Source organism: Lepidochelys kempii, chromosome 1 (assembly GCF_965140285.1).
Source record: "Lepidochelys kempii isolate rLepKem1 chromosome 1, rLepKem1.hap1, whole genome shotgun sequence".
In the NCBI taxonomy this organism is placed as follows: Eukaryota; Metazoa; Chordata; order Testudines; family Cheloniidae; genus Lepidochelys; species Lepidochelys kempii.
In genome coordinates this window covers 13,219,036-13,239,280 of record NC_136380.1, presented here as the reverse complement: position 1 = coordinate 13,239,280, position 20,245 = coordinate 13,219,036, and the positions used below count along the sequence as shown (strand labels likewise).

General features: G+C 50.7%; 1 protein-coding gene across 2 annotated transcripts in view; it reads left to right on the top strand.

Annotated features, from left to right (window-relative positions):
• Positions 1–20,245, top strand: part of RELT (RELT TNF receptor) — an 80,974-nt gene that overhangs the window by 33,593 nt on the left and 27,136 nt on the right. For both annotated transcript variants that reach the window (XM_073316148.2, XM_073316052.2), the window contains exon 2: positions 10,392–10,474. In XM_073316148.2, the coding sequence (XP_073172249.1) occupies positions 10,430–10,474 (45 nt within the window). In that variant the 5' untranslated portion in view covers positions 10,392–10,429. The remainder of the gene's footprint in view (positions 1–10,391; positions 10,475–20,245) is intronic.

Below are 20,245 nucleotides of genomic sequence, written 5' to 3'. Positions count from 1 at the left end.
TAACGGACTTGTCACCACTAGGGTTACGTCTACAGGACGGAGATTACCCTGGCATAGCTAGGTGGCTGTAGCTATACCAGCATAGCCCCCTGGTGTAGATGCAGCCTGCCGCAACGGAAGGGGGGTTTTCAGTCACTGTGGTAACACCACCCCGACTTACAGAAAACTACCCTGTCTTAGCTAGTTACCCAAACACCTTTTGGGGCAGTGAAGATGTAGCCATATGTGTTTACACAAGGCCTCTAGCTCTCTGCCCTTTGGGACGATACAGTTAACATGGGTGTGCCTCAGTTTCTCCATGGGATGATGCATTACTTTCACTAGAGTTTGTGAAGTTTAATGATCCAAGGGCTTTGGTTCTCTGCGGGAAAAGGAGCTGCGGGTGTGAAGTGTATTAATGCTGCATTAAAAATAGCATTCATACATCCAGCTGTCTGCTAACAAGCCCAGACCACCTTATTCCCAGTGTGTCCACTGCTCAGCCCCAGCCTCTGGGCAATTCACATTCTTTCCTAGGGGAAATAAAGTGGGGAAAGTGCTATGCCTGGGATTGCATTCCTTTAGTGCTACCCATGAAACTCTGCAGCCCACGAGGGAAATGATTGATTGCAGTGCCATGCTCCTTTTGCGCACATCCACCCCAACCCATTGCGGCTGCCAGGTAGCACAGAATGAGAATCTGGGGAGCTCAGATACTCTGATACGAGGCTATGGAACAGTGGCACCTGTTTACTCAGCAGATCTGCTTTGGAGCCAGATTTGCTGAGCTCAAGGATAAAAATATTTGTTAGTCCTGCCGAGCTAGCTGGAGGCTGTTCCCACCTGTACATCCCCAACAGTGCTGTGAGGTTCCAAGCAGGGCTTCCATAGGTGGTGGTGCCATTCAAAAGTCATAAGTCAGGTTTTAAAAAAAGAGAAAAATCCTGATTTTTTTTTTAAAAAACAAAAAGACAAAAACAAAAAACCAAACTTTGGGTTCTTTTTCTTTGCTTCCTGGCTGTGTGGGGTGGTTTGTTTTTTGTTTTTTAAGGAAAGCTGAAATTTCAACATCCAGCTCCAGAAGCTGGGGCTTGGAGGAAACCACCAAATACTGTATTGTGAGACGTGCCATAAAATCACGAGAGTTGGCAACACTGCGGGGACACTCAGGGAATAATCTGAAGGTGATAGGGCTGCCCCACTGTTTCTAGAGAGGCAATCTCTTGCCTCTAAGGCTATGATTACACTATAGACCTTTACAGTGGTGCAGCTGTGCCCCTGTAAGGTCTCCTGGGTAATCGCTCTGCACTGACCGACAAAAGTGCTCGTGTAGCTATGGCCTACGCAAGGTTGCATGCAAATTTATAAAGTGACTGAGCCCTAAACCTGCCGGGCAGAGTTTCTGGGGATAGTAGCAGATGCTGAGTGCAACAGCAAGAAGTCACAAGCCGGGTGATTCTAACCATCCAGGAAAGGGCAATTATTGCCCTGAAACAGGACTGAGAGGCTGCACGGTTGCTTTCCTGGCATGGAATTTATAGAAGAAATAAGGGAAACAGCTAGTGTCAAGGTTCCTCCCCCACTCTGAACTCTAGGGTACAGATGTGGGGACCTGCATGAAAAACCTCCTAAGCTTATCTTTACCAGCTTAGGTCTAAACTTCCCCAAGGTACAAAATATTCCACCCGTTGTCCTTGGACTGGCCGCTACCACCACCAAACTAATACTGGTTACTGGGGAAGAGCTGTTTGGACACGTCTTTCCCCCCAAAATACTTCCCAAAACCCTACACCTCACTTCCTGGACAAGGTTTGGTAAAAAGCCTCACCAATTTGCCTAGGTGACTACAGACCCAGACCCTTCGATCTTAAGAACAATGAACAATCCTCCCAACACTTGCACCCCCCCCTTTCCTGGGAAATGTTGGATAAAAAGCCTCACCAATTTGCATAGGTGACCACAGACCCAAACCCTTGGATCTGAGAACAATGAAAAAGCATTCAGTCTTCTTACAAGGAGACTTTTAATAAAAATAGAAGTAAATAGAAATAAAGAAATCCCCCCTGTAAAATCAGGATGGTAGATATCTTACAGGGTAATTAGATTCAAAAACATAAAGAACCCCTCTAGGCAAAACCTTAAGTTACAAAAAAGATACACAGACAGAAATAGTTATTCTATTCAGCACAATTCTTTTCTCAGCCATTTAAAGAAATCATAAACTAACACATACCTAGCTAGATTACTTACTAAAAGTTCTAAGACTCCATTCCTGTTCTGTCCCTGGCAAGAGCAGCCTACAGACAGACACAGACCCTTTGTTTCTCTCCCTCCTCCCAGCTTTTGAAAGTATCTTGTCTCCTCATTGGTCATTTTGGTCAGGTACCAGCGAGGTTACCTTTAGCTTCTTAACCTTTTACAGGTGAGAGGAGCTTTCCCCTGGCCAAGAGGGATTTCAAAGGGGTTTACCCTTCCCTTTATATTTATGACAGCTAGACAAAGTCATTTTTACAAGGCTCTGGAAGTGTGTGTGATCTCACCTGCAGCCACGCTCAAAGCTTCAGCTGCGCTCAGAGTTTTGAAGCAATCTCATAAAGACGCAGCACAATCTCTGGATAAAATCCTGGTTGCCCAGCTGTTTCTGAAGGCCTTCAGCCTCTGTTACAGGTGTTGATGCAGAAGAAGGGCAGAACCCAGCTCTTAGGTCCCAGGTTGGGTCTGTGACACTAGCAGAAAGAGGGGGAAATACTATATTATTTGGGGGGGGGGGAGGTGAGTTCTCTGGCCTGTGTTACAGAGGAGGTCAGACTAGATGATCACAAGGGCCCTTTCGGGCTGGGGAGTCTATGAATCTACTTGCAAGCAGGGCACATTTGAGCTGGAGTAGCTGGAATCTAAAGATATGTGAGCTTTAGTCTCCTCTCTATGAGTAACTGCTTTAAACTTTTTTTGGGGGGGGGCGGGTGATGAATGGGACAGCTGCGTTGAGTATCTTGCTGCTGGCAATGGCTGATACATAGTTCTTTGCAGGAATGGACTCATTCCTCTGCTTTTTCTCCTCATGTGCTTCCCATACACACATGAGCAACTCCTAATGAACCACGAAGCCTGATGACACATTTAATGTTAAATTCTGCCTTCAGCCAAAAGCATGCACTTCGGCGGATGTTGCATGGGTGTAACTGAGAGCCTTTAGCTGACTGTTTCTGTGAAAGCGATCATTGGTCACTAATCTCTTCATTACTCTTTGGCTCTTGCATTCCATGTCTGTCATTGGAGCGTAACAAAGTTATTCAGAGGCCAAATTCCGCAGTCCCAATGGGGTGCTCTCGTCTTACAGACTTCATGGGGAATGGCACTGTGGCAATACGGAAGTAGGATTTCGAGAGATGGTTGAAATTTCTTGATCAAAACAACTTTTTGTTGATAGAAAAATAGCTTTACAGACTAAAAACATGAAATGTTTTTTCACTGAAAATGGGGGGTGGGGGGAAAATAGGTTCCCCCCCCCAACATACATTTAAAAAAATCCTACAATAAAAAATTCACCAAAAATTTTTTTTGAGTCTCATTTTCAGTTTTAAAAGATTGGTTTTCAAACACACACCGATCTCTTTTTCACAAACCGTTCTCTTTCAGCATCTGGTTTTAGTTGAATAAACATTTTTTGTGAGCGGTTTTGAAAAATATTATAATTTTTCCTGTGGCGTTTTGTTTCAACCAATGGTAACTGAGTGTGTAAAGCTAATCTGTGAGACAGTGGCAATTCTGGGAATAGAACCTGGCACTTCTACTTGCACGGCCTTGCTCTGTCTGCTAGATACACTTCCATAAACAAAACAAGCCTTTTGTGCTTAACGGTGCTGGTGAAGTTCAGATGCCTAGAGCATGTTGAGGGATCCATTCACAAGCACACTCTCCCTAAACTTACCTCGTCACCAGATTGAGGTGAAACTGGTTTGTGGGTTTTCTTTCACAGTCAAAAACCCTAATCGCTTCCTGTTCAGTCCTTTCACAACTCTGCTTTAGAGATGAGGTGTGTCAGTCTGGTGCTCTGGTATTGCTCTGAGTGAAGCTCAGCCAGGCCTCTGGTCCAGTGTGGTTCCCTGCTCAGGGCACACTTTCACTAGAGCGAGAAGCCTGCTTAGCTTTGGCCCTTCCTGGGTCCACCTCCGGAGCATGCAGCACCCCTGTTCACACCGTGGGCTCCCATCTACCTGGATGGGACGCCTGGGGAAGCCTTGCATGTCCCCAAAGAGCCATGCACCCCAACTTTGCAGTCAGCAGACTCTTAGCCAGCTTTGTAAAACAGTAAGTTTATTAGTCGAGAGGAACCCAGCGTAGAACAGATAGTGTTCGCACAGAAATCAGGAAGTTTTAGGAAAGTCCATCTTCAAGGAGGGGGGCATCCAGAGCTCAGGGCCCTGGGGGGGGGGGGGGGGAGGGGGGCTGAGTCCCAAACCAGCAGACTGACTCACTTCCAGCTGCCTGGCCTCAGTTACGCCCCCCCCCCCCTTGTGCGTCCATCCTTTGTCTCTTTCCTTTTGCTTTGTTCTCCAACACTTCTGGCTGCTTCTTGCAGAGGAGGGGGCCTGGCCATCAGTCGCCAGGCTACAGTGTAAAAAGAACCAGGAGTACTTGTGGCACCTTAGAGACTAACAGATTTATTTGGGCATCAGAGTGTCTGTCATTCTTTGGCCACAGTCGGCAGTCACACCTGCCCTCTAGGGGTCCCTGCAACAATCACACACCCTTATCCTACCACCTAGATGCTTGAGTGATACATAGGGGAAACTGAGACACACACACACAGTATTCAGAGAAAACATTAAGAACATTCCCACTTCGTCACGGTAGGTCAGTACAGTTCTCTGGGATTATATTGCCTTTAAAGGAAAAAGAACAAATAAGGTGACAATAAGTAATGTCAAGTATCAGGGGGCAGCCGTGTTAATCTGTATCCACAAAAGCAACTAGGAGTCTGGTGGCACCTTAAAGACTAACAGATTTATTTGGGCATAAGCTTTCGTGGGTAAAACACCACTTCTTCAGATGCAAGTGGTGTTTTACCCACGAAAGCTTATGCCCAAATAAATCTGTTAGTCTTTAAGGTGCCACCAGACTCCTAGTTGTTAATAAGTATTTGAGAACCACCTATAATGCAGTTGTGGCTGAACTGTGGCTTGTGAGCCACATGCGGCTCTTGTACAGTTAAAATGCAGCTCCCAGAGCCTCCCCCCTGTTTGCCCCCCCCACCATTCTCCACCTTACAAGACTGGGCAGGGGGAATGGGGGCTTCTGCCCGGTGGCAAGATGGTGGCAGGACTAGGGGCTTTAGCCTAGCAGAGGGGGAAGGGGCATCAGGGCAGAAGGCCCACACCCCGGCAGGCGCCACCCCACAGGGCAGGTTGTGCTCTCAAACTGCTGAAGATTATTATGTGCAGTTCGGAGATCAGTAAATTTGGCTGTTCCTGCTATAATGTGTCTATTGAGGTCAACTTGTATCGGGCGGTTCTCACTTTCTTGACCTCGTTCCCTTTTCCCTTCCCAAAAGGACTGATGAGGAAAATCAAAGCGATCTATTGTAATATCGCCGTGATGCAGTCATATACAGTAAAGTGCTTTCATTCTGCTTCAGGCACCAGCCCCTGAGTCATACTGTGTAGCGGTGTACTATTGCTTAGGTGGCAGATAAAGTCAGCTTTCTATTTAATTAGATTTGCCATAACCTCATGCTGTTCAATCTCAGGAAGCATGGCTTCAGGAAACACTCCGGGCTTCGTTTAAAGTCACACAAGCAGGATGCTTTAAATCTAGGCCTGACGCCTAGGTAGAGTGCATGATTCTAAGGAGTGGTAGGAGAGAAAACAGCACAATAAAGACAATGGATTTCAAGAAGGCAGACTTTAGCAAACTCAGGGAGTTGGTAGGAAAGATCCCATGGGAAGCGAGTCTAAGAGGAAAAACAATTGACAGTTGGCAGTTTTTCAGAGACCTTATTAAGGGAACAAGAGCAAACTATCCCACCGCATACAAAAGATAAGAAGTATGGCAAGAGACCATCCTGGCTTAACCAGGAGATTTTTCAATGATCTGAAACTCAAAAGAGTCCATCAAAAAGTTAAAAGAAAAGGAGTACTAGTGGCACCTTAGAGACTAGGCACTGCATTTAGCCGTATGGAGCGGAAATCTATAATTTGTTTAGTCTGTAAGGTGCCCTTAGTACTCCTTTTCTTTTTGAGAATACAGACTAACACAGCTGCTACTCTAAAACCTGTCATTCAAAAAGTTGTAATTTGACCTAGTTTCCAAGGATGAATATAAACAAACATGTGTATGTAGGGACAAAATTAGAAAGGCCAAGGCACATATGAGATTAAACTAGCTAGAGACATAACGGGTAACAAGACAACGTTCTATAAATATGTTAGAAAGGAAGACCAAGGGCAGGGTGGGCCCATTACTAAGGGCCGGGGTGGGGGGGGGAACAATAACAAAGTATTGGAAATGGCAGAAATGTTAAATGACTCTCTTTTTGTTTCAGTTTCAGTTTAAAAAGGTTAGTAGTGCTTGGACGTCCAAGCACTGTGAACGCCAGTGATAACGAGGTAGGATCAGAGGCTAAAACAGGGGAAGAGCAAGTTAAAAATTACTTAGACAAGTTTAGATGTCTTCAGGTGACCAGGGCCTGACGAAATGCATCCTAGAATACTCAAGTTGCTGACTGAGGTGGTATGAGCCATTAGCAATTGGCTTTGAAAAGTCATGAAAGACGGGAGAGATACTAGAGGACTAGAAAAGGAGAAATATAGTGCTCATCTATAGAAAGGGAAATAAGGGCAACCCCGGGGTTATTACAGACCAGTCAGCTTAATTTAAGTATGTGGAAAGATAGTTAAGCAATCAATCTGCAAACACCTAGAAGATAATAAGGTGATAAGTAATAGTCAGCATGGATTTATCAAGAACAGCTTTGTCAAGTGTCAAATCAACCTGATAGCTTTCTTTGACAGGGTAACAAGCCTTGTGGATGGGGGGAAGCAGTAGATGTGGTAATCTTGACTTTATTAAAGCTTTTGATACTGTTTCACATGATCTTCTCATAAACAAGCTAGGGAAATGCAACCTAGATGGAGCTACTATAAGGTGGGTGCAAAACTGGTTGGAAAACTGTTCCCAGAGAATAGTTATCAGTGATTGACAGTCATGCTAAAAGCACATGTCGAGTGTGGTCCCACAGGGATTGGTTCTGGTTCTGTTCAATATCTTCATCAATGATTTAGATAATGGCATAGAGAGTACACTTATAAAGTTTGCGGACAATACCAAGCTAGGAGGGGCTGCAAGTGCTTTGGAGGGTAGGATTATAATTCAAAATGATCTGGACAAACTGGAGAAACGGTCTGAAGTAAATTGGATGAAATTCAATAAGGACAAATGCAAAGTGTTAGCTACGAAGTAGAGTAATCTATTGCACACTTACAAAATGGGAAATGACTGCCTAGGAAGGAGTACTGCAGAAAGGGATCTGGAGGTCATAATGGATCACAAGCCAAATAAGTCAACAGTGTAACACTGTTGCCCAAAAAGAAAAAAAGCCCATTCTAGGGTTTATTAGCAGGAGTGTTATAAGCATGACACGAGGGGTAATTCTTCCGCTCTACTCCGCGCTGATTAGGCCTCAGCTGGAATATTGTGTCCAGTTCTGGGTGCCACATTTCAGGAAAGATGTGGATAAATTTGAGAAAGTCCAGAGAAGAGCAACAAAAATGATTAGGGGTCTAGAACACATGACCTGTGAGGGAACATTGAGAAAACTGGGTTTGTTTAGTCTGGAGAAGAGAAGACCGAGGAGGGACATACCTTTTCAAGTACATAAAGGGTTGTTACAAGGAGGAGGGAGAAATTGTTCTCCTTAACCTCTGAGGAAAGGACAAGAAGCAATGGGCTTAAATTGCAGGAAGGGAGGTTTAGGTTGGACATTAGGAAAAACTTCCTAACAACTGTCAGGGTGGTTAAGCACTGGAATAAATTACCCAGGGAGGTTGTGGAATCTCTGTCATTGCAGATTTTTAAGAGCAGGTTGGACAAACCCCTGTCAGGGACAGTCTAGATAATACTTAGTCCTGTCATGAGTGCAGGGAACTGGACTAGATGACCTCTCGAGGTCCCTTCCAGTCCTATGATTCTGTGACAGACTAGATAAAATCCCTCGCTGGGGGTGTAATCTCATTGGAGCCAGTGTTACACTAAGGATGGATTTGGCCAGCATTTGCAATTCCCCTGATTGTGCCTAGCTGTGGCATATACAGCAAAGCAACTGAGACTGCCTTCTGTAGGCTGCATCTAAGGTAGTCAGACCTCTGAACCGGTCGAGTAGGTGCTTCCTGTGAACATCCTGGGACTCCTGCCTTGCCTCTAATCTAAAATCAATTGCTGAGGCTGAAAATACTTGTCTTGGGCAGTGTGGGCTGGAAACAACCCCAGAAGCCAAATTCTTCTACTAGATAAGGGCAGGCAACTCTCTCCGATTCCAAGTATGAATTGTCTCAACAGCACAATGGGGCCACGATTGCTATTGGCACTGCCGTGACACTAATAAAGTGCAAATCTGAGAGCAGACCGTTTACCCAGGGTAGGAGATCCCTGTTGGTCGTGCTGCCTGACTCCTGGGTTTCACTGAATGGTACAAATCGACCTCCCCATCTGTGCTCCTTGCCTACCAATCTGACCTCCGATCCCCTTGCTTAGTTTTGCCAGAGCTAAGAACTCCGCTCCAGATTCCTGGAGCAGCTGAATGCCAGTCAGACCATTCTTCTGTGAGGTGGGCTTACGAGACCATCAGAATAGGTCACATGCAGCCGAAGCCAAACTGGACACCAGGCCTCTAAGGGTTGGAGGGTCTCCTTGCATTAGCTGGTGCCACCTAGTTTTCTGTGCAACAATCCCCTCTTGTCTGAGTCTCTAGCCTCTGCCAAGCCTGCCTGCAAATTCAGAACGGTTGAGGAGTAAACACCTGATGAGCAGAATTTCTGGGGACAGTAGCAGAGGCTGAGCTAATGCTCTAAAGCGAGAGGTCGAAAGCCACGTGACTCTAACCATCCAGGAAAGTGCAGTTACCGTTCTGAGATGGGACTGAGAGGCAGCACCGTCACTTTCCTGTGGTGAAACTTAGAGGTGAAATAAGGGAAGTGGCTCTCCTTCGGGCATCTTTCCAAGGCGCTGGAAGTGTATGACCTTGCTAGCGGCCAATCACAGCGCATCAGCTGCGCTCAGCATTCTGAAGCAAACCTCATCAAGATGCAGTGAAATCTTGGCCCTGTTGAAGTCAATGGCAAAACTCACATTGACTTTGAGTGGGGCCAGGATTTCACCCTGTATTTCTAGCCTATGTTGTCCACTTGCAATGATGCCAGCTGGCTTCTGTCCCCTGCTTGTGCCTACTTTGCCCCTGGCTCCAATCCTAAAATCCTCTGATGCTCCAGAGCACTCTCTAAAGCAACACACATGCCCAGGATGTACTGCTAGCAATGAAATAATGCCTTGTAATGTTGCGTTTGACAGATGGATTCACCAACAACCGAATCAATCATATTAAACAAGTGCAGGTCTCTGGGCATTTAATTGCGGGCTCTGTAGACACAATTAACGTCTAATGCATCATCCTTTAAAATCGTTCTAAGGCCCGGCTCGCTTTAACTGCATCAAGCTCCTTGCACATCAGTCAGTGTGGAAGTCCTTGCTGGCGGCTTTGGAAACTAGACGTGAGGCTTAGTACGTGGCTTTCTAAAGCAGCCTCTCCCTGCAGGAGACTTTGTAGGAGAAATTTCTGAACTGGCAAGGAAAACCAGGCATCTGCCTGTCAAACCGAACAGCTTTCCTCTGTGCCATGTCTCTCTTCTTCCCTGCCCATTTTGATGTGGGAGGTTTTCTGTTATACAAGGCCTGATAAGAATGGGGAACTGTAACTACCCAGATATGTCAGAAAAGAGAGGCAGCCTTTAAATATAGGACCAATCTGTAAATCTAGCACTGCTGCTGTAAGTGGGCACAGATCCACTGAGGCTGACAGTTGTGGCCACTGGTGATTTTCCAACTTAGGTTCCAGGGCTGCCGTACATCACCGGCAACCCTTCCAGACTCTGCTGCGTGGCACAGACCCAAAGGCGAGGGGACGTGCGCTGTCAGAGGAAGCCTGTCTGGTTGTGGGTTTCTTTCCTTTAACTAACCACAGGTTTCTAAGTCTTCTTGTTGGCTCCCTGTAATTTGCAGGGATCAGCAAGCTTGTGTGTGCTGGAGGCAAATCCGGGTTTGTAATGGGGGTGCCAAGGCGCATCCGTCCTGCTGGATACTGAACTAGCCACAGAGGAAGGCTGACTCGCCAGTGACCCTCCTGTTCCTTGTCCCATCAGGTTCGTTCCGTGGCTCGTTGCAGTCGTCAGCCCTCAGGATGAAGAGGAACTTGGTCTGCTGGGCGCTCGTCGTCTTCCTCGCAGTGAGTACAATGTAATCCTGCGCTCGTTCTGGTCTGCACGGCCTGGGCCGGCTGCACCCCATCGAGCACAAGCGTGGGGCAATGGTGTAAAGCTGTGGCTGCACGTGCACGGGTATCCCCCAGGCCGTGGAGAGCGGGGGCGAGGGGGCGAGTCGTTTGTAGCCGAGAGTCAGGCAGGCTGCGCGGGAGACAGCTCTTGTGTTGGCCAGGGTGGGGCTGGGTGAAGAGGCAAAGAGGAAGCTGGTGTTAGCGGATGGCTCGGGGGGCAGGGGGAGAAGAGGCTGGGGTAAGCCGATGGAGGAGACTAAAAACCCAGGCAATCGAGCAAGAGTGACAGTAAAACCAAGCTGAAGCGTGCCTCAGCACCCCACACAGCGTCACACGCTCTGCTGTCTGCTTTCCCAGCCTGAAGCCACCCGGACGGGCCCCTGCCACCACACAGAGCCCTGCTGAAGTCAACTGGGCTGTATGCAGGCACCCGAGGCCACCCACGCCGATCTGACAGCAGACTCTGGGCTTCTGACTGTATGATCTCAGGGCAGGGAGCTCTTCTTTACCCAGAGTTCTCCTCCTCTTTGCCACCTTCCAGCCTCTGGGCTCCCTCTGGGCAACCTAGCCACATGGTCTTTTTCAGCAGTGTCCTAACTCTGCTTGCATCATACCAAGTCCCCCAGATCCACCGCTCCTGCCCCAGAGCCGAAGGGGTTGTGGTCACGCCCACCCGCTGCCCGTCGCCTCTCTTGGAGGCACGCGACGCCCCGGTTCCCTTATCAATACTCTTGTGGTAGCGTGATTATAAATGAGTGTTTGATGCTTATCGCGTGACTGCTCTGACAAGGCTGGTTCTGAAGCGACTGCATGGATGCCCTTCGTGAGTGGAGACCTCCCTGCCCTGGCTGTGAAGCTGGTTCAGAGACCCTCTGCTAAGAGAGAATGGTCGGGGTCTAGCAGGCTGTGCTTCTGTAATAGGCCTTCAGCCTCCCTCATGCCCTCCCCAACCCCAGCCTCCTCTTACTGAATACTAGACAATGCTAGAAAAGGTCACACTGGAGCATCTGAGGACTGAGACTTTTACCTCTGGCTGCAGAAAAGCAGCAGGGGTGTGGGGGTGGGGATGCAGGAGAAACGAGGCTAAAATAGTCTGCTCTGGCTGCCCCTGGAGACTGCCCAAAATAAGACTCTTCCTCTTGCGTCCTTATGGTGAAGCCTGGCAGGGCTGGGAAGGAGGCTTGTGCGGGGCCAGTGGTGCTGAGGGAGAATTGCATGGATCCCCTGGCAGTGTGGGTTTTTTAAGGCATGCTGCAGAACAGGAAGGCCTGGAAAGGAGAGAGATGAGAGAAGCAGCCCCCTGCAGCATGGTTACGGGGAGTGTGCGTGGAGTCCCCTGTAACCACCTCCTCGACCCCCGTGCCCGATTTGCTGCCTGGGCACAGGAGCTGGCGGGGTTCGGTCTGGACTAGGGGGGCTGGAGCTGGATGACCCTGGGGAGGAGGCAATGCCGAGGAGCGTGCGTGGGGCTGGGGTGGGAGAGGAGGCAATGCCGAGGAGCATGCATGTGGCAGCTGCTGGTGCGAGGGGCGCCCCTCCTTGTCTGGCTATCGCAGCCTGTCTGGGTGCTGCAGGAGCCGTGCTGTGGGAGAGCGCTGTGCTCAGGCTGATGGGCCGGAAGGAGGGCTGCGATGTGGGGGGGGGTGGGTGTTTTGGTTGAGAGGGAAATAACAGGCATTCTGTGTCAGAAGTCAAAGGGTTAATCCCCCTCTCTCCCCACACAAACACACCCTCCCCCTGCCTTGCTGCTTTAAATACACAGCAGGGGAGGCCTGGAAAAGCAGGGAGCTGCCATCCTGGGCACCAGAAGGCTGTGCTCCCAGGTCTGTCCTGGCCCGAGAGCCCTTCTCCCTGAGCTCATCTCCCCATCCATTAGAGACGCAGAGGCAGAGCTGGGCATCGGGTTTGCTGCAATATCTAGAAATCGATCTGGCGGCTCCAACTCGATCCCTTTAAAAGCTGTGGACGCAGGGTCCCATTGGCCGGCCTCTCCACTCAGACTCATCTGCCCTGCGGAGCTGCTGAGGGGCGGGAGGGGGTGGCCATTACCCTGGTTATGGCTGGCCTGCTGCCCCAAGGAGAATCCTGTGGAGGCAGTGGAAGTGCCGAGGGGAATTCCTGACTGCCCTGTGCCCTTTGCCTGTCCCTGATTACCCTGGCTGGGAAGTGTTGGCCTTGGGCAAATGCAAAGCGTTAGGTCAGAGCTGAGCTGCGCTGGCTGATAAGTAGCTGGTCGTGGCTGTTGTGGTAAGAGAACAGGTACCCCAAATCTGCCCTGCTGGTGGGGATGGTTTCGTGGCTTGCTGCTCCGTGTCCTCCGGTGCTGGGACATGTTGCGGACAGCAGAGCCCAGGGTGCTCCACTTGAGAACAGATGCAGTTCCCCATCTCACTGCTGCAACGTGCTATTCCCATCCTCTGTTACGCTGCCGGAGAAGGCAGCATCCAGAGGATTAAAACAGAGATCAGGGCTAGGGTTTGGGTTTCAGAGGTGTGATTTCCTCAGCCCAGATAGTAGCCATTCTATAAAATCACCTGACCTCTGCTCAGACCAGGCCAGTAGGGCCCACCCAGCTTTGGAACCGACCCAAGAACAGGGGTTCAGATGAGAAGATCTGGGCTTGCCCCATTCTTTCCTCCCTTGGCTACACTAACCTGGCTCTCCGCAAGACCTTCCTGGTGAGGATCTCAGAGCACTTTGCAAACTGACAAAATTAGTTGTTACCCAATGACTCCCTGGCTGCTTCATGAGCTGCTGGGTGGAGACAGAGGCTGTGGTTTTGACCTTTTATAGCTTAGTACCCAAGATGCGCGAGAGACCATTTCTCTTGCCCGTGCAGCTGTGATCAATACAGTATGCTCCAGTTGGAGCACCTATATAAGGGAGTTGCTGGCAGGGCATCCTCCTTGCAGCCTTCTGAGTTCGGAAATTCACTCCGTATCTTTGACGTTCCAGAGCCCATACTTAAAGGGGCATTACAATTTTATTTTTTTAATTGGCTTTACATCCTTTTTGGCTTCTTTATGTGGGATAAAAAAGGCCTGACAGTCTGCATAGTTTTCTTCCCCCTACGTGGTTAATATATTTTTAACCAAAAACACTTTGTCTAGTTTGGTTGGAGGATCTCTTGGAGGTTTATGGAATGTCTATGAGTGCTTAGAACACCATTCTTTTAATTAAGGTGCATTTTTAACAAAGACTTCTTTTCTCCAAAGATTCTGCTAGTCATTTGGAATTCAGTAGGTGTAACCAACAGCACATTTACCATCGTCATGACTAAAATGCCCTTCGCTTTCAGTCTCAGGAGATGTTAGCGCTGAATTAGTTTTTCCCACTTGCCATAGTTTTCTAGAGTAGAGAAGACCTGAATTTCCTGTTTTGCTTTTGTTTTAAGCAAAGAAACACAGGCAAAGAAACTGAATGGAAATCCTTTCAGGCCACCTTCAGAGGTTTGTAAAGAAGCCAAAAAGGGCTTCAAAGCCAATTTTGTTCTGTTCTGCATTACCTTTAACTCTCTTTTCAGAGGTGTTTGGGTGCAAGCAAAGTTTAGGTGAGGGAACTGTTGAAAGGCTTAATAGATAATTTTACGGGCAGGTGGGGCGGTACTTTGTGAATGGTCAGTTATGTGTACTGCATTAATTATTTAACAAATTTCTGATGATGTAAAGTGCCCGTCATAGCTTCTGGACACTGAAGTAATAGGAATGCATCCGATGAAGTGAGCTGTAGCTCATGAAAGCTTATGCTCACATAAATTTGTTAGTTTCTGAGGTGCCACAAGTACTCCTTTTCTTTTTGCAGATACAGACTAACACGGCTGCTACTCTGAAAACTATATAAACTGAAATAATTCTATAAAACACTTTATTAATAAAGACCTAAGTCATATGTAATGCTTTCCTTCAGCAGATCTCGAAACGCTTTACAGAGGCCATCAGTGTCATTATCACCCATTTTACAGATGGGGAAACTGAGGCATCAAGCAGCAAAGTGACTTGCCCAAGGTCACCCAGTAGTAGAGCCAGGAATAAAATCCAGATCTCCCTGAGCCCCAGACCTGTGCTCTATCCACTGGACCACACTGCCTCTCTGTAAAAGCCACGCCACTTCTTTGACTTGTGATCTGCCAATTAGCCTGTGTATGATGCAACATGTGCATTCCTCAGTCTTTTTACTGTAGAGTCTTATGACATTTTATTTATACGCTCCCAGTTTCTATTTAGAACTCTTCTTCATGGGACTGGACTCTTTCTGTGTGTGTGTAATACACTCACAACTCAACTTTGTTTAGCCTCTTCCAGTTCATGCAGGCTTCGTCATTTCAGCTCTGTTGTGCAGTGAGGCCCCACTTTGAGATCAGAGATAGAACCTCGTTCCTAGCTTGTTAGAGTGTGGATACATCACAGGTGAAACATTCAGCCTTCAAAGAGCGTGGAGCTCACCAAAATCTTTTCGTCCATTCTTTTCCCAATGAAAAAAGACTTTTTTGGAAGAAAACCAAACTTTTGAGAGTTTTCATTGTTTTCCTCAAACGCTGTCATGCAATCCTTTGACACCTCCTCTCTCTCCCACTTCCCTCCCACCCCGAAACAAAAGTTTCCCTTTTAACTCAGACATTTATTTCCCTTCAGTTTGGGGGAATTCCTCCCTTTTCTTTCCTCCTTCCTTTTTCTTCAGTGGAAGAAAGGGGGCATGGAACAGAAGTGAGGGAAGGAAAAAAGGGGTGAAGGAAAGCCAAAGAAATGAACTGAAACAAATCTATGAATCTATTTTTGTTTGGTCAAAAAACTCCCTAGGAAAAAAGTTTTGTTCGACATCTTTCCTGGGACATGGTCACCACTTGAGCATGTTTGCGATGTGGGCTGAGGGCAATCTGGGAGGGCTGCCGTTTGCTGTCCCTTGTAGCTGTCCCCACCAAGCCTGCTATTGGCGGACGCAATGAGTGAGCAGCGGGCTAATGAACGGTGCCTGTCCTGGTGCCCTGTGCCCCTGCTGAAGGTGCTGCTGACCAGAGAAGGCACAGAGTTGCCAACGTGCGAGCTGTTTGCCCAGGGACAATGCTCTCTGCCTACACCAGTGCCGCGGCTGGCCGTAGCGCTACTGGCATTCAGGGAGCTGGATCTGCGGTAGTGGGGGAGAACACAGCTGGAGAACATGAAAGGAGCAGGTGACTAGGGCAGCTTCTTGGAGAAACACAGGGCCAAGCAAATGCCTACGAGCCCAGGCTAGGTGAGCGCTGTGTCCCAAGGCTCCCACCTGCTGATCCAGGTCTGGGCGGTGGTTTCCTACGTGACCAGCACCGTGCTGGGGCTTGGAAAGAGCCTCTGCCCCGCTTTTGTGCCAGTAAATAGCCTAAAGCTTTCTTGGTGCTTTGTTTGCTTGTGCAGGGGTTGCCTGGCAGCACTTTTATCTGGTACTGTGGCTGGGAGGGGGAGCAGGCAGGTGGAGGGATTGTTCCTGCCTCGCCCCAGGGCTGTCAGGGACTCCAGCTGGCTCCAGCTCTTCTCCTCTCTGCTTCCCCAGAGGTGGCTGTAGCTACCACATCCCATCTGCAGGAAGCGGGACAGGAGCCTGCCTAAGGATTAGCTTGTGGGAGGCAAGTAACCCTCACCCTGACTTGCTTGGCTCCCTACTCACAGGGTGACACATGCTGCTTATAACCTACCTCAACCAAAATGCTTGGGTCTAATGAGCATTGCTTTGGCCCTTTGGCTCGGATGCAAGTCAGAATCGGAGCTGTCAGAGCAGCTGGGCCCTCCCTGTTCAGCTCTCGGGGCTGGAGGCTGCCGGGGTTAGTAAAGTTCCTCCTGGAACCCTACGAGCCCAGCCACTATGCAGCAGAATCAGGCCCAGCTCTGGGGGCAGGGGGGGAGCAAAGAGCCGATCCCAGCTGTGTGTGACGCCTGTGAAATCAGCCCTGGATGTTACGTAGGCTGTATGCAATGAAGTTGAAGCCATGTCATTCGCAGGATGTTGTGATCCTGAGGGAATTCTGCACCTACAAATGATGCGCACAATATTTTAAAATTCTGCAAAATTTTATTTGTCAATGAATAAATGTGGCTCGAGCGTGGCAGAGGGGAGCACAGGCCACTGGCTGCAATGAGGTGGAAGATCACCCTGAAGCCTCTACCTCCCCCAGTACAGGGACTCGGCAGTGAAGCTGCACCTGACCCTGACGCAGTGCAAGGGCCGGGCCTGCCCCAGAAACACTTTGGGGTCCTGCCCCTCTGCACCAGGTGTGGCTGGGCAGGTTCAGCCCAGCAGGATCCAAGTGTGGAGGGGCTTGGTGTGGGGGGTGAGGTTTCTGTGTGGGGCAATCTGGGTGTGGGCAGCTCAGTGGGAGATCTGGATGCATGGAGGATTGTTGGGGGGGGCGGTTCTGGGTGCAGGGACAATGGGGCTCAGCATGGGGGGGTCTGGGTGTGGGGAGATGGGGCTTGGTGCTGGGGGCTCATCGGAGGGGTCCAGGTGTAGGGGGTAGGGCTTGTCAGGGTGAGGGTTTGATGGGCCTACTCAATGGGGGAGCCTTAGCTGCTGCTGAGAGGATGCCGCATGCTGAGCTCCCGCTCTCCCCCACCCCATGATTCCCCTATTCCCCTTTCTTCTCCATGCTCACTGCCTCTTCCCCCCCCCACCCCCGACCTCCCTTACGTAGCCCCACCGTGGGTACACAGAAAACAGGAAGGCTCCCAGCACGCAGAAGGGAGCACAAATGGCACTAGGACCCAGGAGGCAGCATCCAGCTGCAGAGTCAGCGGAGCTGAGACACAAACTCCTTCAGCTGGGCAGCTCTGCACTTGTGGAAATGCGGGGGCGGGGGGGGAGTGGCACATAGCCCCGTGTGCCCCCCCCCATGCCTTGCCTCTGCGGGGAGACGGCTCCCCAAAAACTTCACCCAGGGTCGTCTTCCCCTCCCCACCCCTTGCGCAGCTTTCCTTGGCTTCCCTGCCGTTTTCTGCGGGGAAGCACAGGAATTCTGCGGGGGGCGCAGTCACGCAGAAAACCAAAGTAATGTTAGAGAGACACAGTGGGTGGGGCTATGTCTTTTCACTGGACCAGCTTCTGTTGTCCTGTTGTACAGCCTGAGGATCAGCTCCGTCTGGCTCGAGAGCTTGGTCTCTCTCACCGTCCGAAGTTGGTCAAATAAAAGAAATCCCCTCCCCGGCCTTGTCTCTCTGGGTGTTGCATGGTGCCGTTGCTGCCATGCTGCCTGAGCACCCTTGGGGCAGCACCCTGGCGGCGATCGAGGGTGATGGGGCTGTTGGGGGGTTTTGGCTGGCCCTTTCCCGTTATGAAAAGAAAGGGGATGGGATGAAGAAAAATCAGGACCCTGAGACTGGCAGTCCCCGGGGCCAATGGGGAGAAGCCAACACTCCAGGTCAGCCCGATTGACCGGGCAGGCAGGCCAATGAGGGAGCCGAGGGCCTGTCGTCCGTGTGAGTTGGAGCTGCCTGAGGCAGAGTAGGGCTGGGCAGAGTTAAGGGGAGAGTAGCAGCAACCAAAGGCAGAGCAGCCAGGAGCTGGGGCAGCGCAGACCAGCCACGCCAACAGGGAGCCAGGGCTGAGCTCCAGCAGGGGACTACTGGGCCAGAGCCAGGACAGCAGCGTTGTGAGCAGCTGGGGAGAGCGAGGGCAGTTCTGGGCAAAGGGCCCAGTGCAGGTAGATGTCGCCAGACAAGAGGCCTTGCACGCTGGACTCTGAGTGGGAGCTGTGACCCGCAACGGGGGAAAGGGGAGACCAGTACTCAGGAGAAGGGTCCCTGGAGCTGAGGGCGCATGACCACCACCAGATCTGGTGTCTGACCCGTGGTATCAGTACAGCACAGCCAGGGCCTGGGACCAGGGGTCGGCAATGTGTCCGTACACGGACACAAGTCCACGGTAAAAAATATTAGGTCCGTGAGGAACGCTCACGGGTAGCTCCCTGTCCCCACTGTTGCTGGCAGAGGCGTGGCCAGGTGCCTCTGAACGATGCCTCCGTCCCCCCCTCCCCAAGTGCTGACTCTGCAGTTCCCAGCCCATTGGCAGGGAACCGCGGCCAATGGGAGCTGCAGGGGTGGCGCCTGCGGCCATGGCAGCACGCAGAACCACCTGGTCGTGCCTCCACATAGGAGCTGGAGAGGAGACATGCCGCTGCTTCTGGGAGCTGCTTGAGGTAAGCTCTGCACAGAGCGCACGCACATGCCCCACCCCCTTGCCCCAGCCATGATCCCCCTCCCACCCTCTGAAGCCCGGCCCGGCCCAGCCCAGCCCGGAGCCTCCTCCTGCACCCCGAGCTGGAGTCCTTATACACACACACACACACACACACACACACACACACACACACACACACACCCCCGAACTCCAACCCTCTGCTCCATCCCAGAGCCCCCTCCCACACCTTGAACCCCTCATTTATGGTCCCACCTCGGAACCCGCAGCCTCAGCTCAGAGCCCCCTCCCGCTCCCCGCCAATGTCCGTCACTAAGTCCGGTATTTTTGTCAAGTGTCCGTCCCGCAACATGGTGATGCTGACCCCTGCCTGGGAGGTGTGAGGGGCTGGCTGTGAACTTCCCTTACATTGCCAGAGACAGCTGGTTGTGATGGTCCCTGTGCCCACAGGGCGGAGCCCCTGTTCCTCTGACCTTTTCCCCCTGTCTTTCTTACAGTTGCTGTTTAATAAATTGTAATTGGTTTGAACTTAATGTAGTGATCAGTGGGTCAGGGAAGTGGCCGGTGTGGAGAAAGTGCCTGGGAGTGGGGACACCCAAGCCCCAGTCCTAGATTGGGGATTGAGCCCCCCCCCAGAAATCGTGAGACCAGGCTTGTCGGGGTTACAAGGACTCTGCCACATGGCAGGGAGGAAAGGGAGCCCTCGAGGTCAGGCAGGCCTCTGGGTAAAGGGAGTGGGAGCGAGGACTCAGATCCTTTCGCTAGCCAATCCCAACCGGGGTAGTGCAGAGGCCAGGAAAGTGCCCCACAGGAGCGGGACCGTTTCCCCCCTGAGCTAAGGAAGCAGGTGGAGCCGGGCTGGCTCTTGTCTCCGAGTTGTGCTTCTGGGAAGGGGTTGGAGGCTGTGTATCTGGGGCACTGTTTGCGTTGCTTTTGTGAGCCTGCTGCAGGACAGTGTGCTACTGATCCCCGCCCCGGGGGTGGGGGGTTGTTTGGTTTGTTTTTTTAAGGGAGAGACTTGTCCCAATGGAATCCTGCCCAGGAGAGGCTGAGGGCTGAGCTGGCAGGCTGGAGCTGCTCAGATACCAGGGTGATGGGCCTGGCCAAGCCGGCTCTTCTGCAGCGTGGGGGCAGGTCCATCAGCCCCTCCGAATGCACTGGGCTCACCTGCCTGCCCTGAAGGCGAAGCTGCTGCTCATGTTCTCTGTGGAGGTCACAGGCTTGGGGGCACCCGTCCTGCCTGGGTCCATGTCGTCCAGCTAACTGTCCTCCCCCTCCAGAAATTATTTGTGGCAAGTGAGATGCCCTGCAAGCGAGTCTGATGAAGCAACCTGGGGCCCACGTCTGTACCTGGTGGGCATCAAGCTGCCCTGGAGATGTAAACCACTCCCAAAGGGAAGCAGGGGGAGCTTCCTCTCTCGAGACCCTTCCTATAAGGGTGGGTGTCATGTAGGGGGAACCCCTGCCCAGCCTGGAGGTGGGAAAGGGACTAGCAATGACTTGCCTGGACTCTTCCCCCTCCAGCTGCTGCTAGCTCCTCCCGTCCTGGAGGGCAGAAAATGCTCC